Source organism: Stigmatopora nigra, chromosome 4 (assembly GCF_051989575.1).
Source record: "Stigmatopora nigra isolate UIUO_SnigA chromosome 4, RoL_Snig_1.1, whole genome shotgun sequence".
NCBI classification, from domain to species: domain Eukaryota; kingdom Metazoa; phylum Chordata; class Actinopteri; order Syngnathiformes; family Syngnathidae; genus Stigmatopora; species Stigmatopora nigra.
The window spans coordinates 1,742,231-1,769,618 of NC_135511.1; the positions used below are offsets into that span (position 1 = coordinate 1,742,231).

Consider the following 27,388-nt stretch of genomic DNA (forward strand, 5'->3'; position numbering starts at 1 on the left):
TGTGTGTGTGTGTGTGTGTGTGTGTGTGTGTGTGTGTGTGTGTGTGTGTGTGTGTGTGTGTGTGTGTGTGTGTGTGTGTGTGTGTGTGTGTGTGTGTGTGTGTGTGTGTGTGTGTGTGTGTGTGTGTGTGTGTGTGTGTGTGTGTGTGTGTGTGTGTGTGTGTGTGTGTGTGTGTGTGTGTGTGTGTGTGTGTGTGTGTGTGTGTGTGTGTGTGTGTGTGTGTGTGTGTGTGTGTGTGTGTGTGTGTGTGTGTGTGTGTGTGTGTGTGTGTGTGTGTGTGTGTGTGTGTGTGTGTGTGTGTGTGTGTGTGTGTGTGTGTGTGTGTGTGTGTGTGTGTGTGTGTGTGTGTGTGTGTGTGTGTGTGTGTGTGTGTGTGTGTGTGTGTGTGTGTGTGTGTGTGTGTGTGTGTGTGTGTGTTTATATGTGATAGGTTCATTAGTAATTACCCTTTGTAATAATCAATAACTGCAGGCAGACATCTTATTCAATTACAGTGGACCCTCGCTTATCGCGTGTAATGGGGACTGGGACACCCCCGCAGAAGGGTGAAACCGCGAAGTAGCCGGGCGCCATTAAAAAACGCTTAAAGAAACGTATAACACGTGACCAAAACCACCACCAGGCTAATATGCTGTTCATTCAGGTGTTTTATTCCACATTAGAATGCAGGTGTTATGTTGGTGCATAAAAACAAATCAAATATTGTATATATAGAGTAAAAAACTGCAAATGTAATAAATGTAAACTTTTATTCAGAAAACTCGGAAATTCAAAAACATCATAGCAGAGTCACTCGATCCTTGCATCATAGCAGAGTCACTCGATTCTTGTGGGCTTTGAAACCTGTCTTCTGAAGTTCGTCCTTGAAAAGAAATGTTCGGGACGGCATCCTCTTCTACTAGAGTCCAGTTTCATCCATTTTGAAAACTTGCTCCGGGACATAGCCATATTCTTCTATCATTCCCGGAAACACATCCTCAACATAGCGCCTCGCTGCTGCTCCATGCAGCGACACATTCCTTAGTCCGACTCGCCGCTTAAACCTCTCAAGCCAGCACTTAGTTCGGATTAAGTTTCCGTCCAGGCTGATTTGCTTCGCCATACAATCACGGATCCATATAACCAGTGCATGGTGAGTGTTTGGGAGGCATCACGAAGGGCGTCACAAAACTTTTACGCTTAACTTAGCGAGAAGCGTACTGTATAGCACGAGATAGGCGTGGACTGAGAATGGGCATTCATGGTGAATGAGCCAATGGGGAGTCGAGTATATTCAGTGAGCATTCAGCTGGCCATTCAGCTTGCGTTTATGCCCGTGATGCTGAAGTGACGCGGCCGTGGCGCGGGCGTGATGCGGAAGTGACGCGCCCGTAATCCCCCATGATGCTTTGCGCATACGTGCATTTTTTGTGTTTTAAAATGTATAAAATGATGAAATTACTAATTCTAATTAAATATTTTGTTTCCACACCCTGTAGGAAGATATAATTTATCATTTTAATTTAATATCTTTAATTTTTTTTTTCCTGAAAAAAATCTGCGAAGCTCTGCAGGCAGCAATAAGTGGAACGCGAAGTAGTGAGGGTCCACTGTATTGACATTTAATTAAATAGATTGGATCACAGATAAGAACCTTAAGGGAGGAGATCTTCAAAAGTATACTCCCGAACAGTATTTTGCGTACGGCTTTAAGGCATTTGGGATAAAACAATCACGCCTTCATTTGACCTAACAATCATATAACAATTACATAAAGAAGCCCGAAGTGCGTCTCGAGTGTTATGGAAATGGCAAAAACAACATCTTTGTTATGGGCTCCGTTGCTGGAAATGGCATATATCGTCCCGATAAACAACCCTCACAGCTCGATACTGGGTGAGATGTAACATAAACAATCAGATATAAGTCCATGTGAGAGTGGACTAGGCGGCAGTTTATGACCTCGAGCCGAACAATAGAAAGACTTTTAATGATTTAACAAAGAAATGAATTACTACACATATATGTATAATAGTAATACAAAATAAACCCAACAATATGTATGTGTGTGTGTATGTGTGTGTGTGTGTGTATGTTTGTGTATGTGTGTGTGTGTGTGTATATGTGTGTATATGTATATAAATATATACATACACACATACACACATGATCTCACAGAAATGAGTACACCCACCCCTTTCTGCATTTTTTTTTTTTTTTTACAAATTATCCTTTCATGGAACAAATGTGAACAAATGACACTTTGATACCCTCTAAAGTAGTCACTGTATAACTGTATTGTATCTTCAAAAAAGTCAGCTGCTTTCCCCAAAATCATTTGGTGAAAATGTTTTGGAATTTCCGGAGTTTAGGGAGGTTGTCTGGAGTCACAGTGTTTGCGTTGCATTTCAGAGAAACTCCCGAAATTCCGGATTAGTTGACAGCCCTGTGTTCAAGTCCTCTTCATCAGATTCGAGAGGCATTTTTCTTGTAGAAATATTTTTGTTGTTGATTGTCAAGACAATTACCAAATTCATTGGCAGCGACCACGTCTTCATCAGTCTCCCTCCAAGTGCCTCCATGCAGTGTGTTGACATCCTCTCGTCATGTCAGCTTCATGGCCAAGTGGCCCCGTGCAGTGTGTTGACGTCCTCTCGTCATACCAGCTTCACGGCTGTATCTACGGTGTAAACCCACCTTGAGGCTGGTTCATTTATTAATTCCTCGGAGTCGGCCATCCGACATTTATCACTCCCAAGCGGTTCGTAATGCTCCTCCTTGCTGTTATATCGTGTTCGATCCATGGCTTCGGTCTATTTTCCAAGCGTAGCTAAGTTCACACAATCAAGCGAGTATGAAAATAGTAATGTGCACATAACCGAAGACGAGCAAAGAGTTCTGTAATGCAAGGGCAAGCTCATACTTTGTTGCAGACAAATGTATAGTTTTTATAGCTTTAAGAATTTTTTTCGTTCAATGTGTCTCTTTCAACATTTTGGCCTGCCGATCCCTTCACTCGTCACATTACACAGGGAAGAGAAATGCCTAAATCAGTGGTTCTTAACCTGGGTTCGATCGAACCCCAGAGGTTAGTTGAATCAATCTCAGGGGTTTGTTGGAGCCTTTGCCGCGGAGGTCAAGACACATCGACTCATGTCTATACACACTAACATGTTGACCACATTTCCAACCACATAAACCAGAAAGGTAAAGAAAGCCAAACTGAACCAGTTGAATAAATAACTTTATATCTTTAATTTGTGCTGAAACAAATTTATATATCATGATTTGTTTTTTATTTTACACTAAAGTGGATTCCGTGAATGCGCATATAAACTGGTAGGATTCGGTTGGTCCAAGAAGGTTAACCATTGGCCAAAATTCTCTCAATTCTGGGTTAATTTTAGATTTTCACTCTAGAATGTCTAATTAATTACATTGTACCAAAGTGTCATTTTTCATAGTTGTTCCATAATTTCAGTGCAGTGTATCTGATTGTTACATTTGTAATTATTATCGGTTTCAATCTTGGCAGTTGGATAATCGGCAAATATCTAATCATCCACAAAATTCTATCATATAATGAAATTGGTCATTAACATTAAAGAGAAGAACAAGCGAGCAGGTAGCATGTGTTTGATCCGCTTGGGGATGATGCGATGTATCCAAAACAGCACAATGCCAGATTACAAGTCCGAAATTATCACTTATTTTGGTCTTTTGCTGGGATAACGCACCTTATGGACAAGCACTACCAATTTTGTCATACGCAGTTTCTGGGTATGATGACAATTAGGCTTTTGTTGTTGTTTGTTGAGTCAATGATGATGACAAAGCCTATGCCCGATTATTATTATTATTAATATTTGACCTAATTAAGTCTGTGATTGGCTGACTATTTTTGCATTCTACTAACACTGTACTAACTTTGATTTTGTTACATCTTTGTCTGACAGTGCATATGATTTATTTTCGGTTGTGCCTCCAAACGCCCTTTCACTCCTTCCCAGAACAAATTTAACATTTTGCACTTCCCCAACTCTGCCGCCACTGTAAATTCTATAATATTTCCTTGAAAATTCCACTTTTATTATCATTGGCAGTGAGTACCACTGCCATCCACTGACTGAATGTTCAATTATACTTAATTGTAGTAAAAAGTATGTTTTTCTAAGTCAGATGCCTTCAAGATTTGCTTCACACTCCCTTGGCCTCACTTTTGCCCCCTAATCCCCCCCACTATTTGAGAAGCATTTCTAATTGTACATGCTATGTTAACGGTGTACTGTTTAGGTTTATTGGTCCCAGCACAGTGTTTGGCTCAAGCAGTAAACTAGCTAATGTGGAGCAGTGGAGATGTGTCACCATTCTGCGGAATCACACTGGAGGTAAAACACACATTAACATGTGCACAAACACTTTTAAAGAGGAAATTATGTATTTACAGTTTTCCCTCAAATATCGTCGATAATGTAGACAAGACATGGTCTTGTTAATTGAAAAAACACAGGATCACCCCTATTACTACTACATATTACGTTTAAACAGCTATACGGAAATATACGTACAGTAATACCTTAACATACGAATGTCCCAACATACGAGACATTTTAAATACAAGCAAAATCCAGAGCAAATAGTTGCCATGAGACAACACATCTGATATACGAGCATACAAGATGGTCCACGATGGGGCCGCCAAGTGGTCGAGTACAGTAATACCTTGACATACGAGTGCCCTGACTTACGAGCAATTTGAGATACGAGCAAATATTTCCCTTGAGATACGAGACACATTTTAATGAGTATACAGAGAGGCGGCTTATGAGAACATCATCTCGCCACAACTCTATGTCTATAAGCACTGGGCGTAGCGTTAAATTTTTTTCAATGTTTTTTTTTCCCTGTTAGTCAGTGCAGCCATGTGTACAGCATTCTGCACTGACTAACTGACTAGCTTTGGTTATCTCTGGCGTCCTGGTTTCAAACCCAGGTCAGGCCCATCTGTGTGGAGTTTGCATTTTTGCCCCGGTCTGTGTGATTTTCCTCCAGGCGCTCCCACATCCCAAAAACATGCATGTAGGCTGATTGGACACTCTAAATTGCCCCTAGGTATGGGTGTGAGTGTGCAGGGTTGTCTGTCTCCTTGTACCATGTGATCGGTTGGCCACCAATTCACCTCCGACGGAGGGTCGGACGGACGGAGGGTAGACGGACGGAGGGTCAGACGGACGGAGGGTCGACGGACGGAGGGTCCGACGGACGGAGGGTCCGACGGACGGAGGGTCCGACGGACGGAGGGTCCGACGGACGGAGGGTCGGACGGACGGAGGGTCCGACGGACGGACGGAGGGTCCGACGGACGGACGGAGGGTCCGACGGACGGACGGAGGGTCCGACGGACGGACGGAGGGTCCGACGGACGGACGGAGGGTCCGACGGACGGACGGAGGGTCCGACGGACGGACGGAGGGTCCGACGGACGGACGGAGGGTCCGACGGACGGACGGAGGGTCCGACGGACGGACGGAGGGTCCGACGGACGGACGGAGGGTCCGACGGACGGACGGAGGGTCCGACGGACGGACGGAGGGTCCGACGGACGGACGGAGGGTCCGACGGACGGACGGAGGGTCCGACGGACGGACGGAGGGTCCGACGGACGGACGGAGGGTCCGACGGACGGACGGAGGGTCCGACGGACGGACGGAGGGTCCGACGGACGGACGGAGGGTCCGACGGACGGACGGAGGGTCCGACGGACGGACGGAGGGTCCGACGGACGGACGGAGGGTCCGACGGACGGACGGAGGGTCCGACGGACGGACGGAGGGTCCGACGGACGGACGGAGGGTCAGACGGACGGACGGAGGGTCAGACGGACGGACGGAGGGTCAGACGGGCCAACTGGGGGACGGTACGTACGGTCCGGTTGGGACGGGCCGACTGGGCTACGGTCCGGTTGGGACGGGCCGACTGGGCTACGGTCCGGTTGGGACGGGCCGACTGGGCTACGGTCCGGTTGGGACGGGCCGACTGGGCTACGGTCCGGTTGGGACGGGCCGACTGGGCTGCGGTCCGGTTGGGACGGGCCGACTGGGCTGCGGTCCGGTTGGGACGGGCCGACTGGGCTGCGGTCCGTTTGGGACGGGCCGACTGGGCTGCGGTCCGTTTGGGACGGGCCGACTGGGCTACGGTCCGGTTGGGACGGGCCGACTGGGCTACGGTCCGGTTGGGACGGGCCGACTGGGCTACGGTCCGGTTGGGACGGGCCGACTGGGCTACGGTCCGGTTGGGACGGGCCGACTGGGCTACGGTCCGGTTGGGACGGGCCGACTGGGCTACGGTCCGGTTGGGACGGGCCGACTGGGCTACGGTCCGGTTGGGACGGGCCGACTGGGCTACGGCCCGGTTGGGACGGGCCGACTGGGCTACGGCCCGGTTGGGACGGGCCGACTGGGCTACGGCCCGGTTGGGACGGGCCGACTGGGCTACGGCCCGGTTGGGACGGGCCGACTGGGCTACGGCCCGGTTGGGACGGGCCGACTGGGCTACGGCCCGGTTGGGACGGGCCGACTGGGCTACGGCCCGGTTGGGACGGGCCGACTGGGCTACGGCCCGGTTGGGACGGGCCGACTGGGCTACGGCCCGGTTGGGACGGGCCGACTGGGCTACGGTCCGGTTGGGACGGGCCGACTGGGCTACGGTCCGGTAGGGACGGGCCGACTGGGCTACGGTCCGGTAGGGACGGGCCGACTGGGCTACGGTCCGGTAGGGACGGGCCGACTGGGCTACGGTCCGGTAGGGACGGGCCGACTGGGCTACGGTCCGGTAGGGACGGGCCGACTGGGCTACGGTCCGGTAGGGACGGGCCGACTGGGCTACGGTCCGGTAGGGACGGGCCGACTGGGCTACGGTCCGGTAGGGACGGGCCGACTGGGCTACGCTCCGGCAAATGAAGAACCGCAAAGTAGGAACACCCTTATTATTACTACAATACTGCATGTTTTTGAGCCTACAAAAATGCAAGTACACAAGCACAATTCTCATGAAGGGTATTGATCAAATACTACAGTTATAAGCATATGAACAGACTAATATATTTATACTTAAATATAATCTAAAAATAAAAAAATGTAAATAATTTAGGTACTGTACTCACTGAAAATACAGTGGGGCAAATATGTATTTAGTCAACCACCAATTGTGCATCTTATCCTACTTGAAAAGATAAGAAAGGCCTGCAATTGTCAACATGGGTAAACCTCAACCATGAACAGAATGTGGGAAAAAAGAAAATCACATTGTTTGATTATTAAATAATTAAATAAATTTATGGTGGAAAATATGTACTTCAATACCAAAACTTCATCTTTTTGATTTTTGTACCCTTTGTTGGCGATCACAAAGGGTACACAAAGTTCAAATATTATGTAACTCTTCACAAGCTTTTCATATACTTTTGCTGGTATTTTTGCCCATTCCCTCATGCAGATCTCTTAGAGCAGAGATGTTTTGGGGCTGTCGTTGGGCAACATGGACTGCCAACTCCCTCCACAGATTTTCTATGGGGTTGAGATCTGAAGACTGGCTAGGCCACTCCAGGACCTCAAAATGCTTCTTATTAAGCCATTCTTTGTTTTGCCTTGGCTGTGTGTTTGAGATCATTGTCATTTTTTAACCTTTGTTACTTTGGTCCCCTGTGTGGTTCTGGGATTTTTGCTCATTGTTCTTATAATTTTGACGCCACGGGGTGAGATCATGCATCAATCATGCATCGAGATCGAGGGAGATAATCAGTGGTCTATGTCTTTTTCTAATAATTGCTCCCACAGTCGATTTTCTTTAGTTCAGTTGTTTTAGCTATTGCAGATTCAGTCCTCACAGCCTGGTGCAGATCTACAATTTTGTCTCTGGTGGACTTCAACAGCTCTTTGATCTCGGCCATAGGGGAGTGTGAAAGACTGAGGTTGTGGACATCTCTCTCTTATCCCGATATTGAGGTGAAAAATGATGCTATTAATACAAGTAACGAGTGGAGACCTCATTAGACCTTGCTAGAATATTTTAGACCTCTTTGACAGCCAGAAATCTTGCTTGTTTGTAGTTGACCAAATACTTATTTTTCACTCTAATTTGGAAATAAATTCTTCTTTAGAAATCAAACAATGTCTTGCGGCGGAGCGTCCGCCCGGCGGAGGCGTCCGCCCGGCAGAGGTATCCGCCCGGCGGAGGTGTCCCAGTAGACAGGCAGTAAGGATTTGTTCTTTGTTTTAAAAGCTTGAGGACAGTTGTGAAGGCATTCTTTTCCTAAAAACGCTTGTCTTGTCCATGTTTAAAAACTTGCCCTGGAAGAAAACCAACTATCTTCTTGAATAATGAGGCAACTCTTCATGGACGTAGCATTTTGCTGCCTCCCGTTCTGACGAGGAGGCTTATTCACTCCTCTGGAAAGAGGCTGAGGTTTATCTTGATTATCTTCGTCAGGAGCTAAGCTATCGTAAAAAGGGTTGGCTTTGGTTGTAATTATGTTGATATCCAGAGGAATCATCTAATCCCGATAGGGCATTCTCCATCTTAATGAAGATTTTACTCCTCGTGGTCATCAAATGTTCACTTCTTCCTTATTGATGCAACACACGGTCAGTTCATCTATGATGCATTAGATGACGAAGGACGATTAAAAAGAATTTTTAACGTCAAAATGTATAGCAAGGGTGTCAAACTGATTCCGGAGTGGGTCGTGGTCTTTGTTCCAACCGATCCATTGCCAACAGTTTAAACAATGAGGTTTCTTCTCAAATAAATAGACTTTAATCAACTGATTACACTTGTCAAAGGTATCCTCTTGTTCAGTTGGATTTGAAACCTATACCCGGCCCTTTGAGGATTGGTTTTACATCCCTGATCTATACAATGCTCTAAGAGTATCGACATAGACTTTCTCTTCACAATTTAAAATGTAATGTAATCCGAAGAAAAGGCAAGCCACTGTTTGTGTTATCGATCCGACATTCCTCTCCGATGAAATTTCGCTTCTTCTGCCACCCATTTTGTGCTGAAGAAGCCACTTTTCATCACCACTTTTCATCTTAAGCTTGCGAGTTTCAGTGTGGATTTTGACATTTTATGCTCAAAAGAGAAAAAATGCAATTTACTGAAGCCGTGAAGTTGTGAAGGATCGCAGTAATAACAACATTTTAATTTTTCCTCGGGACTTCATGCCATACCTGAATTGAAATCAATAACAAAAGAACCTGAACCCCTCATCCCTTACATCATACATTCTATCGTGTAGGCAGTAACTACCTCCCATGACTCCCTCCAGCCCCATACGTAGTTGAAAGCTCAGTTTTTCTTAAAAATGTTTGTTTGTTGTTGTGCACATAGATGTAATGGACGTGGCCTGGTCTCCTCATGATGTGTGGCTTGCGTCTTGCAGCGTTGATAACACCGTTGTGATCTGGAACGCCCGCAAATTTCCTGGTAAGAGAAGGAAAGAGATAGAGCTTTGGACATAGTAAAACAAATAATCAGTCAATTTCCAAGCATTCTTAAGTAGAGGTACCAGCGTATCTCAATATGTACTTGATAGCCAGCTATTCAAATGAATGGCGCTTGTCCTTGTCGAAACCATATTTAGAAGTATCCTATTTTCACACCTATAGGCGCTCGGCTACGAATAAGTTTAAGCAGACAATGGGTCAAAGAAAGAGGGGGGTTGTTGTGAGACAGAAATTGACAACCCAGTAGAGTAGCGAGGTTCCAAATTGAGTATCAATGCATCTGCGACAATACTTTCAAAATAAAATTACGAATAAGGAAATGCATTTACTTCTCGAGGCACTCATTCGCATATAAAAATCGTCAATAGAGATTTGAATATATTTTATTTTGTTTCCACGATGACGGTTGAGGCCGAGCCTCCCATGACTGCATGTCACTGCGATATATATTATGTATATAAAGTATTAAAATAACGTTGAATTGATCTTCCGATTCTTTGGAATCCAGCCTCAACCCTCAATTGCGCGGGGTTCTGTTCTTCCTCAGAACTGGTGACGTGCCTCCGGGGCCACACAGGCCTGGTGAAAGGCCTAACATGGGACCCAGTGGGCAAGTACATCGCCTCGCAAGGTGATGATCACAGCCTGAAAGTTTGGAGGACCGTGGACTGGCAGATGGAGGCAAACATCACAAAACCGTTCACTGAGGTAGGCTTGGACAGTGTCCTTTTAGCCGGACTTGAATGAAGTGTCATTGCACATTCACTCGGTGGATAGCAGTGGTGCGATCACCAACAATATACAGAGAATACACTTCCCTCAATTTTCACGGATAGCGTAAACCAACCATGGCTGTGATAATTGAAAATCCACCAGGTAGGATCACTCCCATGATTTCTACATGTACATATTTTTGCATCCATACAATATTAGTTGTACATTTTAAACAACCCACAGCTATTATCTTTTGGTTAAAGAGCCTGACAGCTGATGGGAGGAAGGATCTGCGGAAGCGCTCCTTCCTGCAATGAAGGTGCAGCAGTCTATTGCTAAAAGAGCTTCAACGGGACGCCACCGACTCGTGCAGGGGGTGGGAGGTGCTGTCCATGATGGACATCATCCTGGTTAGCATCCTCCGCTCTCCCACTTCCTCCAGAGAGTCCAAAGGACAGCCCAGAACAGAGCTGGCCCTCCTGATCAGCCTGTTCCTGTCGTGCTCCCGCATCCCCAACAGACCACTGCATAAAACACTGTAGATGCCACCATAGTGTCGTAGAAAGTCCCCAGGGCCCCCTTTTATACAGGGCATCTGTTTGCGACCATTTTAGTGTGTTTTTGAGGTGAACACCCAGGTACTTCAAATTCTCCACGATTTCAATGTCTTTACCCTGGATGTTCACCTGAGTGTTCTGTTGAGGAGTCCTCCCAAAGTCGATGACCATTTCCTTTGTCTTACTGGTGTTGATGTAGAGGTGGTTTTGCCTACACCAGTCAACAAAGGCTGTTATGACTCCACTGTACTCCAGGTCGTTCCCGTCCGTCACTCGTCCAACAATAGCGGTGTCATCAGAGAACCTCTGGAGGGGGCAGGTGTCTGTATTATGTTTGAAGACTGATGTGTAGAGAGAAAAGATGAGTGGGGAAAGCACTGTGCCTTGTGGGAACCCCGTGATGCAAGCTACCACATCAGACATACAGTCCTGGAGTCTCACATATTGTGGTCTGTCATTGAGGAAGTTGATGATCCATGCGGCCACGTTGCTCCTGGTCAGGGGAGTGGGGGCAGGACTGAATCTGTTCAAGAACTGATTCAGTTTATTGGCCCACTCCCTGTCTGCGGACTCCTGGTCTCTCTCACTGTTACCTCCATGGCCCGAGATGGTCCTCAAGCTCTTCCAGACCTCTTTGGTGTTGCCTCTCTGGAGTTGGTTCTCTAGCTTCCTCCTGAAGATGGTCTTTCCTTATCTCTCTCTTCAGCTCCTTCTGGACCATTTTCAGACTCTCCTTCTCCCCAGACCTAAAAGACCTCTTCTTCAAGTTCAGGAGGCCCCTTAGATCCCTGGTGACCCTGTTGGGTCTAAAGTAACAGATCAACGTAATTACCAACCGTGCACAAGGGAAAAATGAGGCAGAGACTGTGTTATATTTTAATGGCACCGGCCGGCGGAAGAGAGGTCGAGGCGCGAGGTGGTATCTCGCGCTCGGCTCGGTGGTTCTCTCTCATCTTTTCAAGGTGAAGGATGCCTTTATTAAATTTCAGCATGATGTCATGGAAAAGTACAGAAGTTGAGATTATAGGCATCATGGAAAAATACAACAGTTGAACACTGAGGCGAGTTAAGAAGATATTATAGACATCATGGAAGAGCATAAGATTAAGACAGAGATTATAGACAGGATGTTCTTTAGAAATGCACATTATATTGAGACTCCTGTTTTAAGCAACTTCACATTCCCTCCTGTTGTGGATTTAAAAGGACATCAGTAAATACTAAAGCAATTAAGTCTTCTCAATATTACTTCATTAATCGATTCACAACATTTGAACCACTCTCAGGAAATGGTGAGAGCCCGTAACTTGGAGCGGTAAAATTCCATAACTCCCCCACCGCGCGGTGGCGAGAACCTCTTGGTCTGAGAATGGGACTGAATTTGAAGTAAGGGAAACACAATAAGATGAGGGTCATACCTGTGTCGTTCTCCACAGTGTCAACATAATCATCTACGCGTAGTAAGTTATATTGATACATCTGAGCTACGAACATACGGGTGAATAACCTTAGACATTGGGACAATACAGCAGGAACATGTAACACATAGTGAGATAAACATTATAATGATTACAAAAAAGGGGCCCAAAATTTTAAGGAGAACCTGGGACCAGGAGCCAGAGAATAACCAGTCTAACCAGCCAGGGGTAACCTGGTCATCACGTGTCATGGTATCCCTAAGGTTCTTCATGGTGTGTAGGACGTCTATTATGATTTGGTTATTGTCAGGGAAGTAAGTACAGCAATGTTCTCCAATCATTGCGCACACTCCTCCTTGGGGAGTTAAGGCCAAATCAACTGCCATTCTAGTTTGAAGGGCCTTAAGGCGAGTGGCAGAAATAACTTCATTCAGGGCTTCTTCTAAAAGGACACATTGAAAAGACACAGAATAGAAGTAAAACCGCTAGAAAGGGAGTTGCAGATTTAATCTGAATAGAGAACCATGATCCGGTGGTTAACCACGACCACAGTGATACCCAATTACGGCTGAGTGATCTTGGGCCATGGCGTTGGCTAAGGCTTTCATTTCAGCCATGGCACCGGTTTCATCTGGGATGAAGGCGCAACAGTGCTCTCCAACTATGGCACACTCACCTCCATCCTTGGCTGTTATCAAATCTAGGACCGTCCGGTCTTGCAACTCCATTTCTCTAAAGGCTTTTAATTCATCTGCTATACCTTTTAGGGCTTTGACAGTTTGGTTAATGAACACTCATGTAACAATTCAATGTCCAAGTTGGGTAATTAGTGACAGAATGATTTTCTGGGGGGTGGACCACAACTTATGGTCACCAGGAACATCACTGCCCCAGATTGAATCACGTGGTTTGAATTGCACCGACTTTGATCATATAACTTATCACCATTTGCATCACTGCAGATTTAAATGTGATGCCTAGACACAGTCAATTCAGGATGTCAGGATACCTGTGGAAATGGGTATTGGCTACACACATAACAACTTTCATTCACACCAGTTAGTTTTTTGTGAAATACCAGGAAATTATACCACATATTTTAAGTGTTTTTTTGGATTGCTCTTTTCATACCACTTTACTTTCCTCTGCGACCGCAGCACGGCATCGTCTCGTTTTTCGACTCGAATCTCTGGGGGCGGGGCGTTCAGCCACACTCAGGCTGCCACTGATAGTAGTCACAGTGATGAGGGTGGCAGCGGCTTTCATTTTGGCTTCTGTGTGGGGGTGTAAAAACTATGAGAGGTCAAGGTTAGGTGAAAGGTGCTCGTGCCAGGTGAGCAGACGTCAGATGATTTTTTTACGGACAGGGGTTTTGGAACCGTCCGACTTCCAGTCTACTCAGTCACCGTTGTCTCGAACTACTTTGACTTGGGATGGGTGAATCCACGTCGACCTCTCTTTACTGCGGTGGGGGTGGTGAGTTGAACCACGAAGGGGCCTTCCCAACGTGGCAAGGACCAGGTCTTCCTTTTTATGACTCAAATCAAGATCTGGTCACCAGACTTCACCACCTCCTGCAGGGTAGACAAAAAGATCACGGTAGCTTACATGTTTGGACAATTTTATCGGTTTCTTGGTTTTATCGTACTATTTGTTCGCTCTTTAAGTCCCATGCTCTTTTGGACGTTGCACTTGTTGTTATTGTTGTTGTTAGGCCACCCAGGCATCTAGGGGTTACCCTCAGTCGCTCTAGAGCTGCCACTGGAACGCGGATTAGTTCATCCGGGGGGTAGCCGGAGGTGTGAGGCAGTCGAATTCGAAGGCGGCAATGGGCGGCCTCTCAGGAGACACCTCGTGAAGGTTCCAACTTTGTCTCCCCGTTTCACTTGTTTGGGCCTGAGGTTATCTTGCACATTGTCTGTATCAAATAAAACAGTTCCTACAAAAAATTTAAAGTAGGTATTTAGTCCTCTGGGACATGGAAAACATGCTGTGCCATGTCCATCATCCCTCCTGTTGAGACATGGCTCCTTCCATGGCTCAATTTTGGAATAAATTCTTTGGTGGGCACGGTAGGCCTTTAACTGTGAATAGGCCATCTGCTGACTGTTCTGCTTCTTCATGTATCCATGCGTCTTTTCTTTCTGTGGTGCAATGTTTTCAAATCAATTAATACAGTTTTTGTTGTTGTGTATGCTGTTTGGTAAGTGTTTAATGCTGCTGCTTTAGCTGCTGTATTCTGTCGTTGTCTTCAGCGTGTCCTTAACATTTGCTTACCGCTTTGTGGTTGGGCTTAAAACCCCAATGAACAAAATCACAACAATCTTTCTTATTTTATAACTATAGTTTGTGAAAATTTAAAATCCTTATCAGTCCAAATTAAATATGCTAACTGGTACTCTATTTTGATCACTGCTTCTTTGTTAAGATCAATAAGTATATTTGTTTTTTCCTTTGCTGCAATTTCACAAATTAACCAATATTAGGTTCATTAATAATTACCCTCGTTCGTAATTATCAATAACTGCAGGCAGACATCTTATTCAATTATTGACATTTAATTAAATAGAATAGATCACAGGTAAAAACCTCAGAGGGGAGATTCAGCAAGCCAGAGTTTCTCCTTCAACTTCCGAATGTCTCACCGAATAGACATTTTCGTACGACTCTTATTGCCATGAATCAAAACAATTTACAGAGTTGTTGATCATTCCATCACGTGAGTAAAAACAACATCTGGAACTACAATAACAATCAAAGTATTTTACCAATAACAAAAACAGGAGACTAGACCTAACAACATTTATATTAGAACAATTATGCCTTCCTTGACCTAAGAATCATATAACATAATCATAATCATATAATAATTACATAAAGAAAAACCCGAAGTGCTATGTTGTAAATAACAGAAACAACATTCTTGTTATTGGCCGAATAGCCCTGGCCTCGTCACAAAAGGGACCACCGAATCTCAAGGACCCAGATTGGGTGGATTGTTTGTATAAACATCCTGGAACAGGCAGTCCAGGTTAAAGATGACTTGGCGGTTATTCGTGACCTCGCAACACTTTGAGAATAATAAGAGAATGATTTAACAAAGAAATGACTTAATACAACTATATTTATAATAGTAATACAGAATAAACCCAACAACCAATCATACCAAAAATAGGAAAAATACAAAAGCAAATCAGGCTGCTCTCTTCTCAGGAAAACAGCTTTTCCGTTCTCTGCAACAGTTACATTCACATCAATTAGTATCCAGAAACAAATGCACACATTTATAATTCTGAACAGAATTGAACCCAATAAAATGTAACCACCCCTTGTTTGTCAGGGTTAATAATTTTAGCATAATTGAGTCATTTAGATTAATTAAAACTCATTACTTATAAAATGCATACTAATCAAGTCCCAATTCATTCAATAATGTGTATCGCGTTGCATATTGAACTCAGTTGTTTGAAATTGAAATTATCCCAATTAAAGTAGTTTTTTATCAAATTCCATTGTCTTTGAAGTTTGCCAATCATCTCCTATAAAACTTTCTTAATCAATATTTTTCAATAATCAAGCATAAAATTGAAATCCAGTTCAATTTCTTTCAATTTTCTTTCTAATTGTTCACATTAACTATCTGTAAGAAGGTTTGGTCTCAATTGAAACGCTTTCACTCTTTTTATGGAGACAATAAAACCAATATCAAAAGTATGGCCTTATGGCTTACGGCATTGCTCCTGGAGCAATAATCTTTCCCTATTGGAGTGCTTGCCACTACGTCTGATCACGTCAAAAAGTTTATCTTACTTGTCTCCTCAAACGTTTCCACTGAGAGAACCTTCTTACAGTGCAAAGGTGGATCTGCATCCTCCTTTTCAGCTATTTTGATGTCTGCTGGTTGGTCAGCAAAACTTGGTACGGACGTTCTCATCTTGGGTTGCTCGTACGTCTTCTCCATGTTTCTTGTTGAAAAACAGTCTTCTTCTGCTAACTCAAAATTAGTGCATTTCTTTAAAGTTTTTCTTTCATGCAGATAGCCAGATTAGACTCATCATTCAGCTCCAACCGTGTAGTGAATGATGGCGTTTTGTCTATAGTCTACCAAATAAGATGTCCATATTTTGTTGTCAGGTTGACCTCATTATGTGGGCGCAATGATTTCATAACAAAATATGTAACCTTTTGTCAATCCCGTCAATTAGTCTGTTAACAAAATTTGGATGCCATTATCACTATAAATCAATGGTACTTTGGAATTTCATATGATGCACTGTTTTTGGGAGAGGGAGAGTTCAAGATGGCGGCGCGCTCGGGCGCAGCGGCTCATTGCTCTCCAGTTTGTTGGTTGAAAGGCAAGACACCCAATTTCACAACTTACTACGGACTGACTGTCGATATCCCTAAGAACATCCGGAGACCTCCAGGATCTCCGAGGATATCCAACCCCCCCAAAGTACGCCGTAGACGGCGAAGAGAAAGGAGGCAGGGGAGCGGATGTCGGGCGGCCATTGCGGTTGGGCTACGACAACAACCACTCCGAGCCCCGCTTCCTAGTATCTTTTTGACAAACGCCCGATCCATTGCCCACAATTTTTGGCGTGGATCTGCCTTCTACAGGCGAACTGAGGGAGGGTAAGTAAGAAGACAGTGAGAGGTAAGTGATACATTTTATTCTTGTTAGCATCGGTGAGGCAACAAGAGGTGATGCGATGTTTCCATCGTGGCGGAGTGCTAACAAGTCTGAATATGTCAGTTAAGGGGTCTTGCCTGGGATGGCGGACCAGTGGAGAAGCACTATACAATTTCGTCATACGCAGCTGAGGGTATGATGACTACTAGGCTTTTTGTCAAGTCAATGATGACGACAATGCCTATGTCTGATGTATTTTGTTTTTTCATATCAGTGCCAAAATTTCGCATTGCAGATTTGTTCCTCCAATTCAATGCATTATCATCAAAACATTTCTTTGGACTAAACAATTTTCCACAATTTTTCATCGCCATCCAAAAAAAAAAACTTATTGGCGATTTCAGAAATCAATTTCAAATTTCCAATCCTTCGCTGCCATCCCTAAAAAGGGCTTATTGGCGATTTCAGAAATCGATTCCAATTTACTAAATCCTTTTCCACCTTGATATCTAACCGATTGAATATATCTTGGTGGTTGGCCAATCAAAAACACAAAAAGACAAACAACCATTCACGCTCACAGACATCAGTGGTCTGTAATTTTTTATCACTAATCATTCTCAAAAGAAATAGGTTAATGTAATTTGGTTAACATGAATTGTTTGATGCTTATGCAATCCGTTATATTCTAATAGTCATTAATATGACTTGCGCTAAAGCATATCTCATCTGTTGATGGGCGGGCGAGAAACATCATTCCGTGCACTGAATGATCTATGATGCTCGCATAATTCCAGAGAAATCCTGCCTATCCTAAATTAATTATTTTATCTAAACTTGCCAGGTACAATTTACCTAATAATTTGGAAATGGCCATTTATGCATTGTCTTTATGTTTAATATCATTAATATTGTTGAGTTCCTCTGCCTCTAAATCCTTTTCTCTCTGCTCCTCCTTTCTTCATCGCTTGGTGCGAGGTAACTTGAGATTTGTCTTGCCTAGGCATTCCGCGTCAATCGTCAAGACTCATGAACGTTTCATAGCGTTCTTGTATGTATGTATATATATATATATATATATATATATATATATATATATCCATATATATCCATATATATATATCCATATATATATATATATATATATATATATATATATATATATATATATATATATATATATATATCCATATATATATATATATATATCCATATATATATATATATATATATATATATATATATATATATATATATATATATATATATATATATATATATATATATATATATATATATATATATATATATATATATATATATATATATATATATATATATATATATATATATATATATATCCATATCCATATCCATATCCATATCCATATCCATATGAAGATTACTTGCATGCTTTTCTCACTATCCAAAATGCTTTTTGCCCTTATTTTACATATTTGTTTTATCCACACTTTAACAGCACGTAGTTGTGCTTTCAATTTTTCTACATTTTTTCCTTTCTTAATCTTCTTTGCTCTTTTTTCCACTCAATTTTTCTTAACTTTATTTCTTGTGTCTCTCAAAGACGGGTTAAAATCATACTTGGTCACCTAAAATTCCAGATACTTGCATGCATTAGTGTTAAAACTTGCAATAAACTTAACATCCTGGTGTTCTTTTATCTCTTTTCTCAATGACTGGCCCATTGTTTCTTTCGACTACTTTTTTTTTCTTCTACTCTCTACTCCGGAGCGGGGGGCGTCTACGCCCTTCCCTTATCACTCACACACACACAGACACACACTACTAACCTTTTTTTCTTTTTATTTTGGTGCACCATTTCCACACTGTTTTGCGCTTTATCAAATATTAGTTATTTTGAACAGCTATTTTGAGGAAAAAATAGTGGGGAGGTGTAAATTATACCCGTATTTACACTAACGTTAATTTCCACGACCCAGACAACAGATACCGACACTATTGTTTGACAGGTTAAAAACTAGTTAAATAAGTGTAATGGATCTCTTCTAATACAATAGTGATCCCTTTGTAGCCTGGATAAAATGTACCATGGGTTTTTTCACGGGCCTCCTACACGGGCCTCCGTTCACGGGCCAACGCCCAAGCGCTTCTCTACTCCCCAATTACTCTTATGTTCCTTCCTATTTTTAGGTTAATTCTGTATTGGTGTTCTATTTTTCAAACTTTTGTGTAAATCGTGATAATTAAACAGTAAATACCTGTTAGTCCTCGATGCCGGTCTGGTTCGTGGGACCCGGTGTCTGGGCGAGCGCCCGGGGCCGTAGGAGGAGGCCGTAGGAGTTGAGATTATAGGCATCATGGAAAAATACAACAGTTGAACACTGAGGCGAGTTGAGAAGATATTATAGACATCATGGAAGAGCATAAGATTAAGACAGAGATTATAGACAGGATGTTCTTTATAAATGCACATATTAAGACTCCTGTTTTAAGTAACTTCACAGAGCCACAGCTTATTGTTGGAGTAACAACGGACCTTCTTGGAGGGTACAATGTTCTCAACACATAAGTTAATATAAACTGTGATGCAGTGGGTCAAGCTGTCAATGTCTTCCCCATGTGAATTGCACAGCACTTCCCTGTCAGTCGTCTCAAAACAGTCCCTTAGCACCATGCTGGTGTCCTCGGTCCATCTTTGTATCATCATCGTGGTAGGTTTTATTTTCCTCACCATAGGGATGTAGGTGGGAATCAGATGGACCAGGTTGTGGTCTGAGCGGCCTAGTGGGGGCAGGGGGAGCTGTATGCCTCCTTTGTGTTGGCATACAGCAGGTCCAGAGTTTTTTGTTCCCTGGTGTTGCACTTACATACTGAGTGAAGGTGGGGAGAGTACAAGCCAAAGAAACCATGGTTAAAATCACCAGAGATAAGGAGAGATTGTGATGTCTGTAGCTGGGACACAGTAGCGTGGAGCAGCTCGCCTATAGGAGGAGGTATATACGCGGTTATTACGATAACGTGCGAGAACTCCCGGGAGATGTTAAATTGCCTGATACTAACGGCTACTAGCTCGATATCTCGAGTGCAAAGTTGATCCTTGGCAGTAATATACCCGGTACTGCACCATCTACCATTAATATAAACAGCTAGTCCCCCACCTTTCTTCCTACCGCTCTCAACATCTCTGTCCGCCCTCACCAGCTGTAAGCCATCCAATGAGATGAGACAGTCCGGTATCAGCTCATTCAGCCAGGTCTCCGTGAAGCACATAATGCAGATTCTCCGCTATTGTTGTTGTTGTTTGGTAAGCGTCGTTAGCTCTTCAATCTTATTGGGGAGAGATCTTAAGTTCCCCATAATAATAGATGGAATGCTGGGTCTGAAGCGTCGATTTCTGACATTTTTGTCCAGCAACCTATGAACGGCACCTATGATGACTATATCATGATGGTTGTTCGTCACTTTTGTTTGATGATCTTATGAACAGCCTCGTGTCCGCTCTTTGCTTGTATATCAGAATTAGTCTTGTATCTCAAGATAAATATTTGCTCAAAATATTACTCGTATCTCAACTTGCTCGTATGTCGGGGCACTCGTGTGTGGAGGTACCACTGTATACAAATATACGTATACAGTAGTACTCTCTCCCCTCCGTGAAATCTGTCTAATTTTAGTATTATCAAACACATTTTCGTGCTGTTAAACCATTAGTTATATGTCACTTTGTCAATAGATGGCGAATTAGAACAAATAAAAATGTTTTTCCAATCCACTATCCTGTTTTGGGATTTTTTTCAGAGGGTCGGAACAAATTAATTTGTTTTTAATTCATTTCTGCCGGAATGTTTTTTTTTAGTTACGAGATAACCGACATACAAACTCATTCCCGGAACGCATTAAGTTCGTATCTCAAGGTGCCACTGTATACGTATATATGTATATGCGTATATGCCTATAGGCGTATATGCACGCACACACGCACAAACACATAAAACTCCCTCTAAAAAGGCAGAAAAACTTGCTGTTATTGAATTTGTCAGATTGTTTTTTCCCCTCCTCCCTTGCGCTTCAGTGTGGTGGCACCACACATGTCCTGCGTCTGTCATGGTCCCCTGACGGGCAGTACCTGGTGTCGGCGCACGCTATGAATAACTCTGGACCAACAGCACAGATTGTGGAACGGGATGGCTGGAAGACCAACATGGACTTTGTGGGTCACAGAAAGGCCGTTACGGTGGTGGTGAGTTCCACATCATTTGTGGGATTGAAAAGTCTTTTATTTTTGTTAGTCAGTTTGCTTTAAGGGGGGTTGTTATCTTATCTGAATGCACTCACAACTGTCTGTCTGCTGTTTGTTGGCTACAAAGTTGCTTTTTGAATTTATTTATGTTTTGCTGTAGAAATTCAACCCAAAGATCTTCAAGAAGAATCAAAAGAATGGCAGCTCTTTGAAACCAAGTTGTCCCTACTGCTGCTGCGCCGTGGGTAGCAAGGACCGGTCGCTCTCCGTCTGGGTGGGCGCTCATTTCTACATTAAATAACATAGTGTAATTACATAGAAGCATACCTGTCAACGTCTATGTCAGCACGTTTTTTTTTTCTCGTATTTTATGTTTTTTGATCATTTCAAATTGTGAAAACCGTATAACAACTTTTGTACAGGGAAAAAATGTTTTAAAAAAAAGTTTTTTGTAAAACCGATCTCGTCTTCCCCATTTCGGCTCTAATCTGGATCGTCTCCGTGATCGGTAGCAGACAAACATCATCGTAGATTGATAAAATTGTCATGCTTTGAGCATGTTATAGGGAGTATATAAATATAGCGCGTCAGCAAGAAATGTACCCAGACAGTAAAGCCGTCAGCGACATTTACAGACTCTTCACTTTTGTGCATACAACAGGCAGACCGACTGATTCGGCACCCCGTTCACTTTGAGGAAATTTTTGATTTCTAAGTGCATCCTATTGAATAACTATGCCCTGTTGCATTTGTATGGTTTATTATCACTTACTAAGGGGAATTCCAATCATTGACAAGGGCAGTGATTGACTGAAGTTGAAAGGTATTTTCAAAAAGCATGAGCCAGATGTACTAAAAAGTCAAAATAAAAATTAATAAAACTATTTTCACGCTTATAGGCCGATGTCTCCGTTGCCGGTGCAATTTTTGTATTTAGCATACACAAGGCTACCCGACTCAAAGGCCGCAGTAAATGTTAGTGCTAGCATGAAACATAAGCTAGCATGTATGCTAGCCTATGTTTTAAAAAAAGGCATCATGAACTGAGTTTGTGTGCTTTATGGATGCAATTAGTTAAAGCATTCAAACATCTACAAATCCATCAAAATCATCCTCTGTATTTGACATATAGAGTTTGGGCTTCCAGCACACTCATTTCCATCTCACTGTCAGAGTTGTTGCCATGTGGTTCCGTAAAAGTGATGCTGGCATTGCCGAAAGGTCAAACTTCAGTTCTAGCCCAGGCACCCAATCCATTCACAAATCCAAATGTAACTCACTTGACCCTGCCTGTCAGTCTTAATATAACTGTTTGCCAATGGACATGCAACACTCCCAACCCATTTGCACCTTTTGTTTTGAATGCTCTGTTTACAGACTAGTGACGAGAGCAAGTTGTAGTAGTAGTACTAGTAGTAGTAGTTAAGTGTTATGCATCAACTAGATCAGGGGTGTCAAACCTCAAATGGCCGCACTGGGTACAGGTGTTCATTCCAACTGAACAAAAGGATACCTTTTACAAATGTAATCAGTTGATTAAAGTCAGGGGCTACTGATTTTGGTTAAACTGGATCGGTTGGAACAAAGACCAGGACCCACTGCGGCCCACTGTGGAATTGGTTTGACACCGTTGAACTAGATGTAGCTGTGTAAAAGGGAATTGCATCCAATTATTAATCAATATTGATCCTTAACCTCCTGACTACCAGTAGTTCAAATTTGTCCTCTCTGGAGCAGTGTTTCCCAACCTTTTTTGAGCACACTTTTGCATCTGAAAAAATCTCAAGGCACATAATTGAGCTGACATTTTATTTTTTTATTTATTTTTATTTAAAAAAATATGATTATTTTTTTTATTTGTTTTTTTATTATTATTTATTATTTATCTTAATGTAAAACTTTGTCACCTATGGTAACATAAAGTTGTTCTCATTAAAAGTTCTATTACCCGGAATTAAACAATCCCACCCAAATTATTCCAAAATCCATTTTTTTCACACCGATTTAAGGTCATCAAAGTTGATGTCCGCAGACCCCAGTCTGCCTTCTGATGTTAAAAAAATAATGCAACGTTTTTAATTTTAATTTTTGACATTTTCTCCCAATATTACGCAAAAGTCGTGCTCAAAGACTTTACGTCGGCAAAAGTTGATCCCCCTGAAACCAAACAACTTCCTGTTCACGTACAGGAACAGGAAAAATACTTAAATCTTGTAATATTACACTTTTTTTTCCACCTAACATTACGAGGAGAGCCGTTTTGTGCTCACACAAACCAAAGAACCTCCGGTTTACTTTAAGTAAAAATAAGCAACAAAACGACTCAAGCAACTAACTCATAATACTATGATTTGAATCTTGTCACAGTACAATCTATGATTTCATATTTCAATTTTAACCTCGTAATAGTTCGATTTTAATCTTTCAATATTGAGCTTTCTCTCTATTAAGACTGGGTTCAAAATGTTATTTAAATTTCCTACTTGTCTGCTGATGTTCGTTTCTCTACTCTACCCTTCTGTCTTGCCGTTCCTTTCGCGCAGCTGCGCATCAGGAATGGTAAGACCGGAGGGACAAATAAGAGTAGGGAAACAAACATAAGCAGACACGGAAGAAACTGAAGTAACTATATGAATCCAATCCTAACACTCTTCAAATATTACGATTAATGATTTCTTGTAATTTCCCGCGGCAGACCTGAGCATCCCTTGCGACATACTGGTTGGAGAAACACTGCTCTAGAGGACTTTTGTAAACCTAAATATCTCCCACCCGGTGCATCCATTCGCATTAACTCCATTTTGTGCTCCATAGAGGACATTCAGAGCTATGCAATGATAGCAAATTTCTTTTGCAGTATTCCAATGAATTAACCTAGATTGGGAAATTACAAAAGAAATGTGATTGGACATTTTTTTTCCAGGTCGTCAGGAGGATATATAAGGTGTACTGTTGGCTTTTGAGAAAAGGGAAGTATTTGCAATGAGGAAAATACAGTACTCTATTTCTGCTCCCATTCATCAACTATAATTCTGAAGTTTTCCTTTTTTATTATTTCACCATGTTGCCAGCTTTTGACCTTTGAACTGTGACTCGCTTCCTCTGGTGTTCAAGATCAGAAATGCAACAAAATGTAGGCCGACTCAGGCTTCTTATATAGGCCAATTTCAATTATATTTTCATAATTTGCTGTTGGCCAAAAAAGGCCACAGTTTCGACACCATTGCTATAAAGGTTTAGAAGTAGACTCCTCTATCAACACTAACATTATTTTTTCTTTTTATTCCTCAACCAGCTTACCTCACTGAAACGCCCTCTGGTGGTCATCCATGATTTGTTTGACAAATCTATCATGGACATTTCATGGTGCGTTTTACCAAATAATATATTGTAAATAAAATATTGGTCGATAGATTGATAATATTGACTCGTGCAGGATAGCCTCTGTGTCTTGAGGCCAAAATGTTTTTACTATCTCTTATAGGCTCTTTTTTTGTTCTGTGCTTTGAAGGACTCTCACAGGCTTTGGTATGTTGGTATGTTCCATGGATGGTACCATAGCTTACCTAGATTTCTCACTCGATGAACTCGGAGATCCACTCAGCGAGGATGAAAAGGTGTACCACGTCGTCTTCTGGTGTCATTGGTCTCGTAAAAACAGAAATCCGATGAATGACTCTTTCTTTCCTCTAAGAACACTATTCACCAGAATATCTATGGAAAGAGCCTTGCCATAACGAGCACACTGGAGCCGCAGCTAGCCACCACCATCATTGAGAACCCAGAGATGCTCAAGTACCAGCAGGAGAGACAGTGCTCAGCCCAAAATTCTGGAGCAGCTGGTGCTGACTCCTTGGCACCCAAGCTCAACAGCGTGATGAACGGGGAGTCTCTGGAGGACATTAGGAAGGTAGGTGAAAACTTTTTATTTTCAAAACCTTGGTTCATCAGGTCTGTATTGACAGATGTCATCTGTCTGGCTCTTTCCTCCCAGAACCTGCTGAAGAAGCAGGTGGAGACTCGTACTGCTGACGGTAGGAGACGCATCACACCGTTGTGCATAGCTCAGCTGGATACCGGGTAAGACATTTTACCTAAGCATTGTCTATATGTAATGCATATTAAACTGGCATTTGAAATATGTGAAAATACTTGAATGTGTTAGGCATATGCTGTTTCTCAGCACCGTCTCTTGAAATTTGATAAAATGATGGAAAATAAAATAAATTACTGGTCCCAAGGGTATTTCAGTACAGTGTTGCAGCTAAAGGTGCGAGATTGACACACTTAGTGGCATACTGGTGCCGCATGGGACAATCAACATGCCAAGCCTACTTCACCAATTCCTTAATTGATGCAAGATTGAGGGCAGCCCGGTGGATTGAGGGGTTAGTACGTCAGGCTCACAGCACTGGGATCTTGGTTTCAAATACAGGTCGGTCCACCTGACAGTTTGCATGTTCTCCACGGGCCCGTGTGAGTTTTCTCCAGGTACTTTGGTTTCCTCCCACATTCCAAAAACATGCACGTTAGGCTAATTTGACACTCTAAATTGCTCCTAGGAATGGTGATTGTGAATAGTTGTTCATCTCGTTACTTGCGATCAGCTGGCCACCGATTCAGATTGAATGAATGCAAATTTGACAAATGCGCCCGCCAAATATTATGATAGATTTAAAATAGTGTCGTTCCAAGTGGGTATAGTGCAGTGTTCCTGCGGCCAGAAGACAAGTAAGAGCGAGCTCGCATGTCTCAAAAATCTGGGATTGAGTGAGTGAATGCCTCCGAGTGGGTATTGTATATTGCCGATTTAGTCTTTAAGTCACCTATATCGCGATATGCAATTAGAGCTGCAAACTTCTCCGGAATTACTGGAGTTTACCCAGACTCCTGACAGCCTCCCTTAATTCTGGAAATTGAAAAAAAATGTCACCTAGGTTTTTTAGAAGAAGCCATTTCGGAATAATTCCAAATTTCCAAATTAAATGCTTGAAATTCACTCCATCCGCATCTTTACACACAGGTATTTTTCAGTTGACATAAAATGGCCTTTCAAAAGAGATTTCAGTCTGCCGTCCTCATGTAGCTCAATCATTTCTAGTTCACTGGCTGCCTCATCGGTGTCTAGCTGGGTTTTCAGGCAGTCAGTGTCAGCATTAAAAGGGTAAATGAGAAAAGTCGTCTGTGGTCCTTTCTGGTCAAAGTCCTCAAACTCCAAATTTGACTTCTCTTGCAGTTGTGTAAGTTGTTTCATGTATCCAGCTATATTTGCTTGAACGGTGGTCTTCTGCTGGGTGCTACACAAAGAAGGAAAATGGGATAGACTGCTGTTTTGAAGGTGCACTTTGAAAAGCTTAAACTTGTTTACAAAGGAGAATATACTTTATCCAAGTGTAAAACCATGTCCACTAAAAAGCCAAATCAAGAAACCGCTTGGGATATGAAAGCATAAGATAGGTTTTATTATCTCTGCCATAAACAATTTTATCGGTTCCAAAAGCTCAAAAAAGCATGAAACAACTTGCCTCTTCCGAGCTATCTCACTGTGTTATGCAGTGGCAGGTCACCGGCTAGGTCTGTGTCAGATTCCGCAATGAGATTCATGAATTGCTGGTGGGTAAGGGCGTACGTATAAATGTACAGTGTTCGCGGTTAATGGGGACCGGGACCACCCGCGATAAGTGAGTTTCCGCGAAGTAGGGATTTCCCCTTCAAAAATGCTTAATTTGTATTTAATTCCCCCCCCCCCAAAAAAGATTTTTAATTTTTATTTTTTATTTATTTTTTTTTATTTAAAAAAAAATTACCCCCTGTATACAGTACACCATATAGAAAATGTTATAACAAAAAAAACTGGAAAATATGTTGTTTCAATGTAATATTTGTATTTAAGTAGGGGGGCCCACAAGTCCATTTACTGAGCCAATCATCGATGGTACTCCATACAATTTTTGTGGTGAATTTAGGTCGTGTCAGGTCGACCGAGTTATACTATTTTAAAACAATTGCGAGTATCCTTCGGAGGTTGATTTGATAGGGCCATCTTCCAAGTCAAAGAGTCCTTCCCCAAATCTTCATTGTGAACTTGCGACTGGGTGAGGCGTCAAGGTTTAATCCAAATCAAACAATCAACAGTCCTTGTATCTATGTGAGAAGACAGGGTTTCAAAACAATTTTGATAAGTCCAACTTGATAGAGACCTTTCCCTCTGCTCATCAGGGCTGTAAACAGATGCACCAAAGTGACCCCTTCCAGCATCATTATGCTAAGTCAAACAAAGCATTTCCAATATATAATAATGTGTAAACTTAAAGAAAGCGAAGCACTTTTATAATAACCCCAACATTGATTAATGTTTT

At 42.7% G+C, this 27,388-nt stretch overlaps 1 protein-coding gene across 5 annotated transcripts in view; it reads left to right on the forward strand.

Annotated features, from left to right (window-relative positions):
* hira (histone cell cycle regulator a) overlaps positions 1 to 27,388 on the forward strand; it is a 55,468-nt gene that overhangs the window by 14,257 nt on the left and 13,823 nt on the right. For all 5 annotated transcript variants that reach the window (XM_077714707.1, XM_077714708.1, XM_077714709.1 and 2 more), the window contains exons 5-13: positions 4,273 to 4,367; positions 9,370 to 9,465; positions 10,033 to 10,193; positions 20,862 to 21,029; positions 21,190 to 21,303; positions 24,325 to 24,395; positions 24,541 to 24,646; positions 24,724 to 24,939; positions 25,024 to 25,109. In XM_077714707.1, coding sequence (XP_077570833.1) covers positions 4,273 to 4,367; positions 9,370 to 9,465; positions 10,033 to 10,193; positions 20,862 to 21,029; positions 21,190 to 21,303; positions 24,325 to 24,395; positions 24,541 to 24,646; positions 24,724 to 24,939; positions 25,024 to 25,109 — 1,113 coding nt within the window. The remainder of the gene's footprint in view (positions 1 to 4,272; positions 4,368 to 9,369; positions 9,466 to 10,032; positions 10,194 to 20,861; positions 21,030 to 21,189; positions 21,304 to 24,324; positions 24,396 to 24,540; positions 24,647 to 24,723; positions 24,940 to 25,023; positions 25,110 to 27,388) is intronic.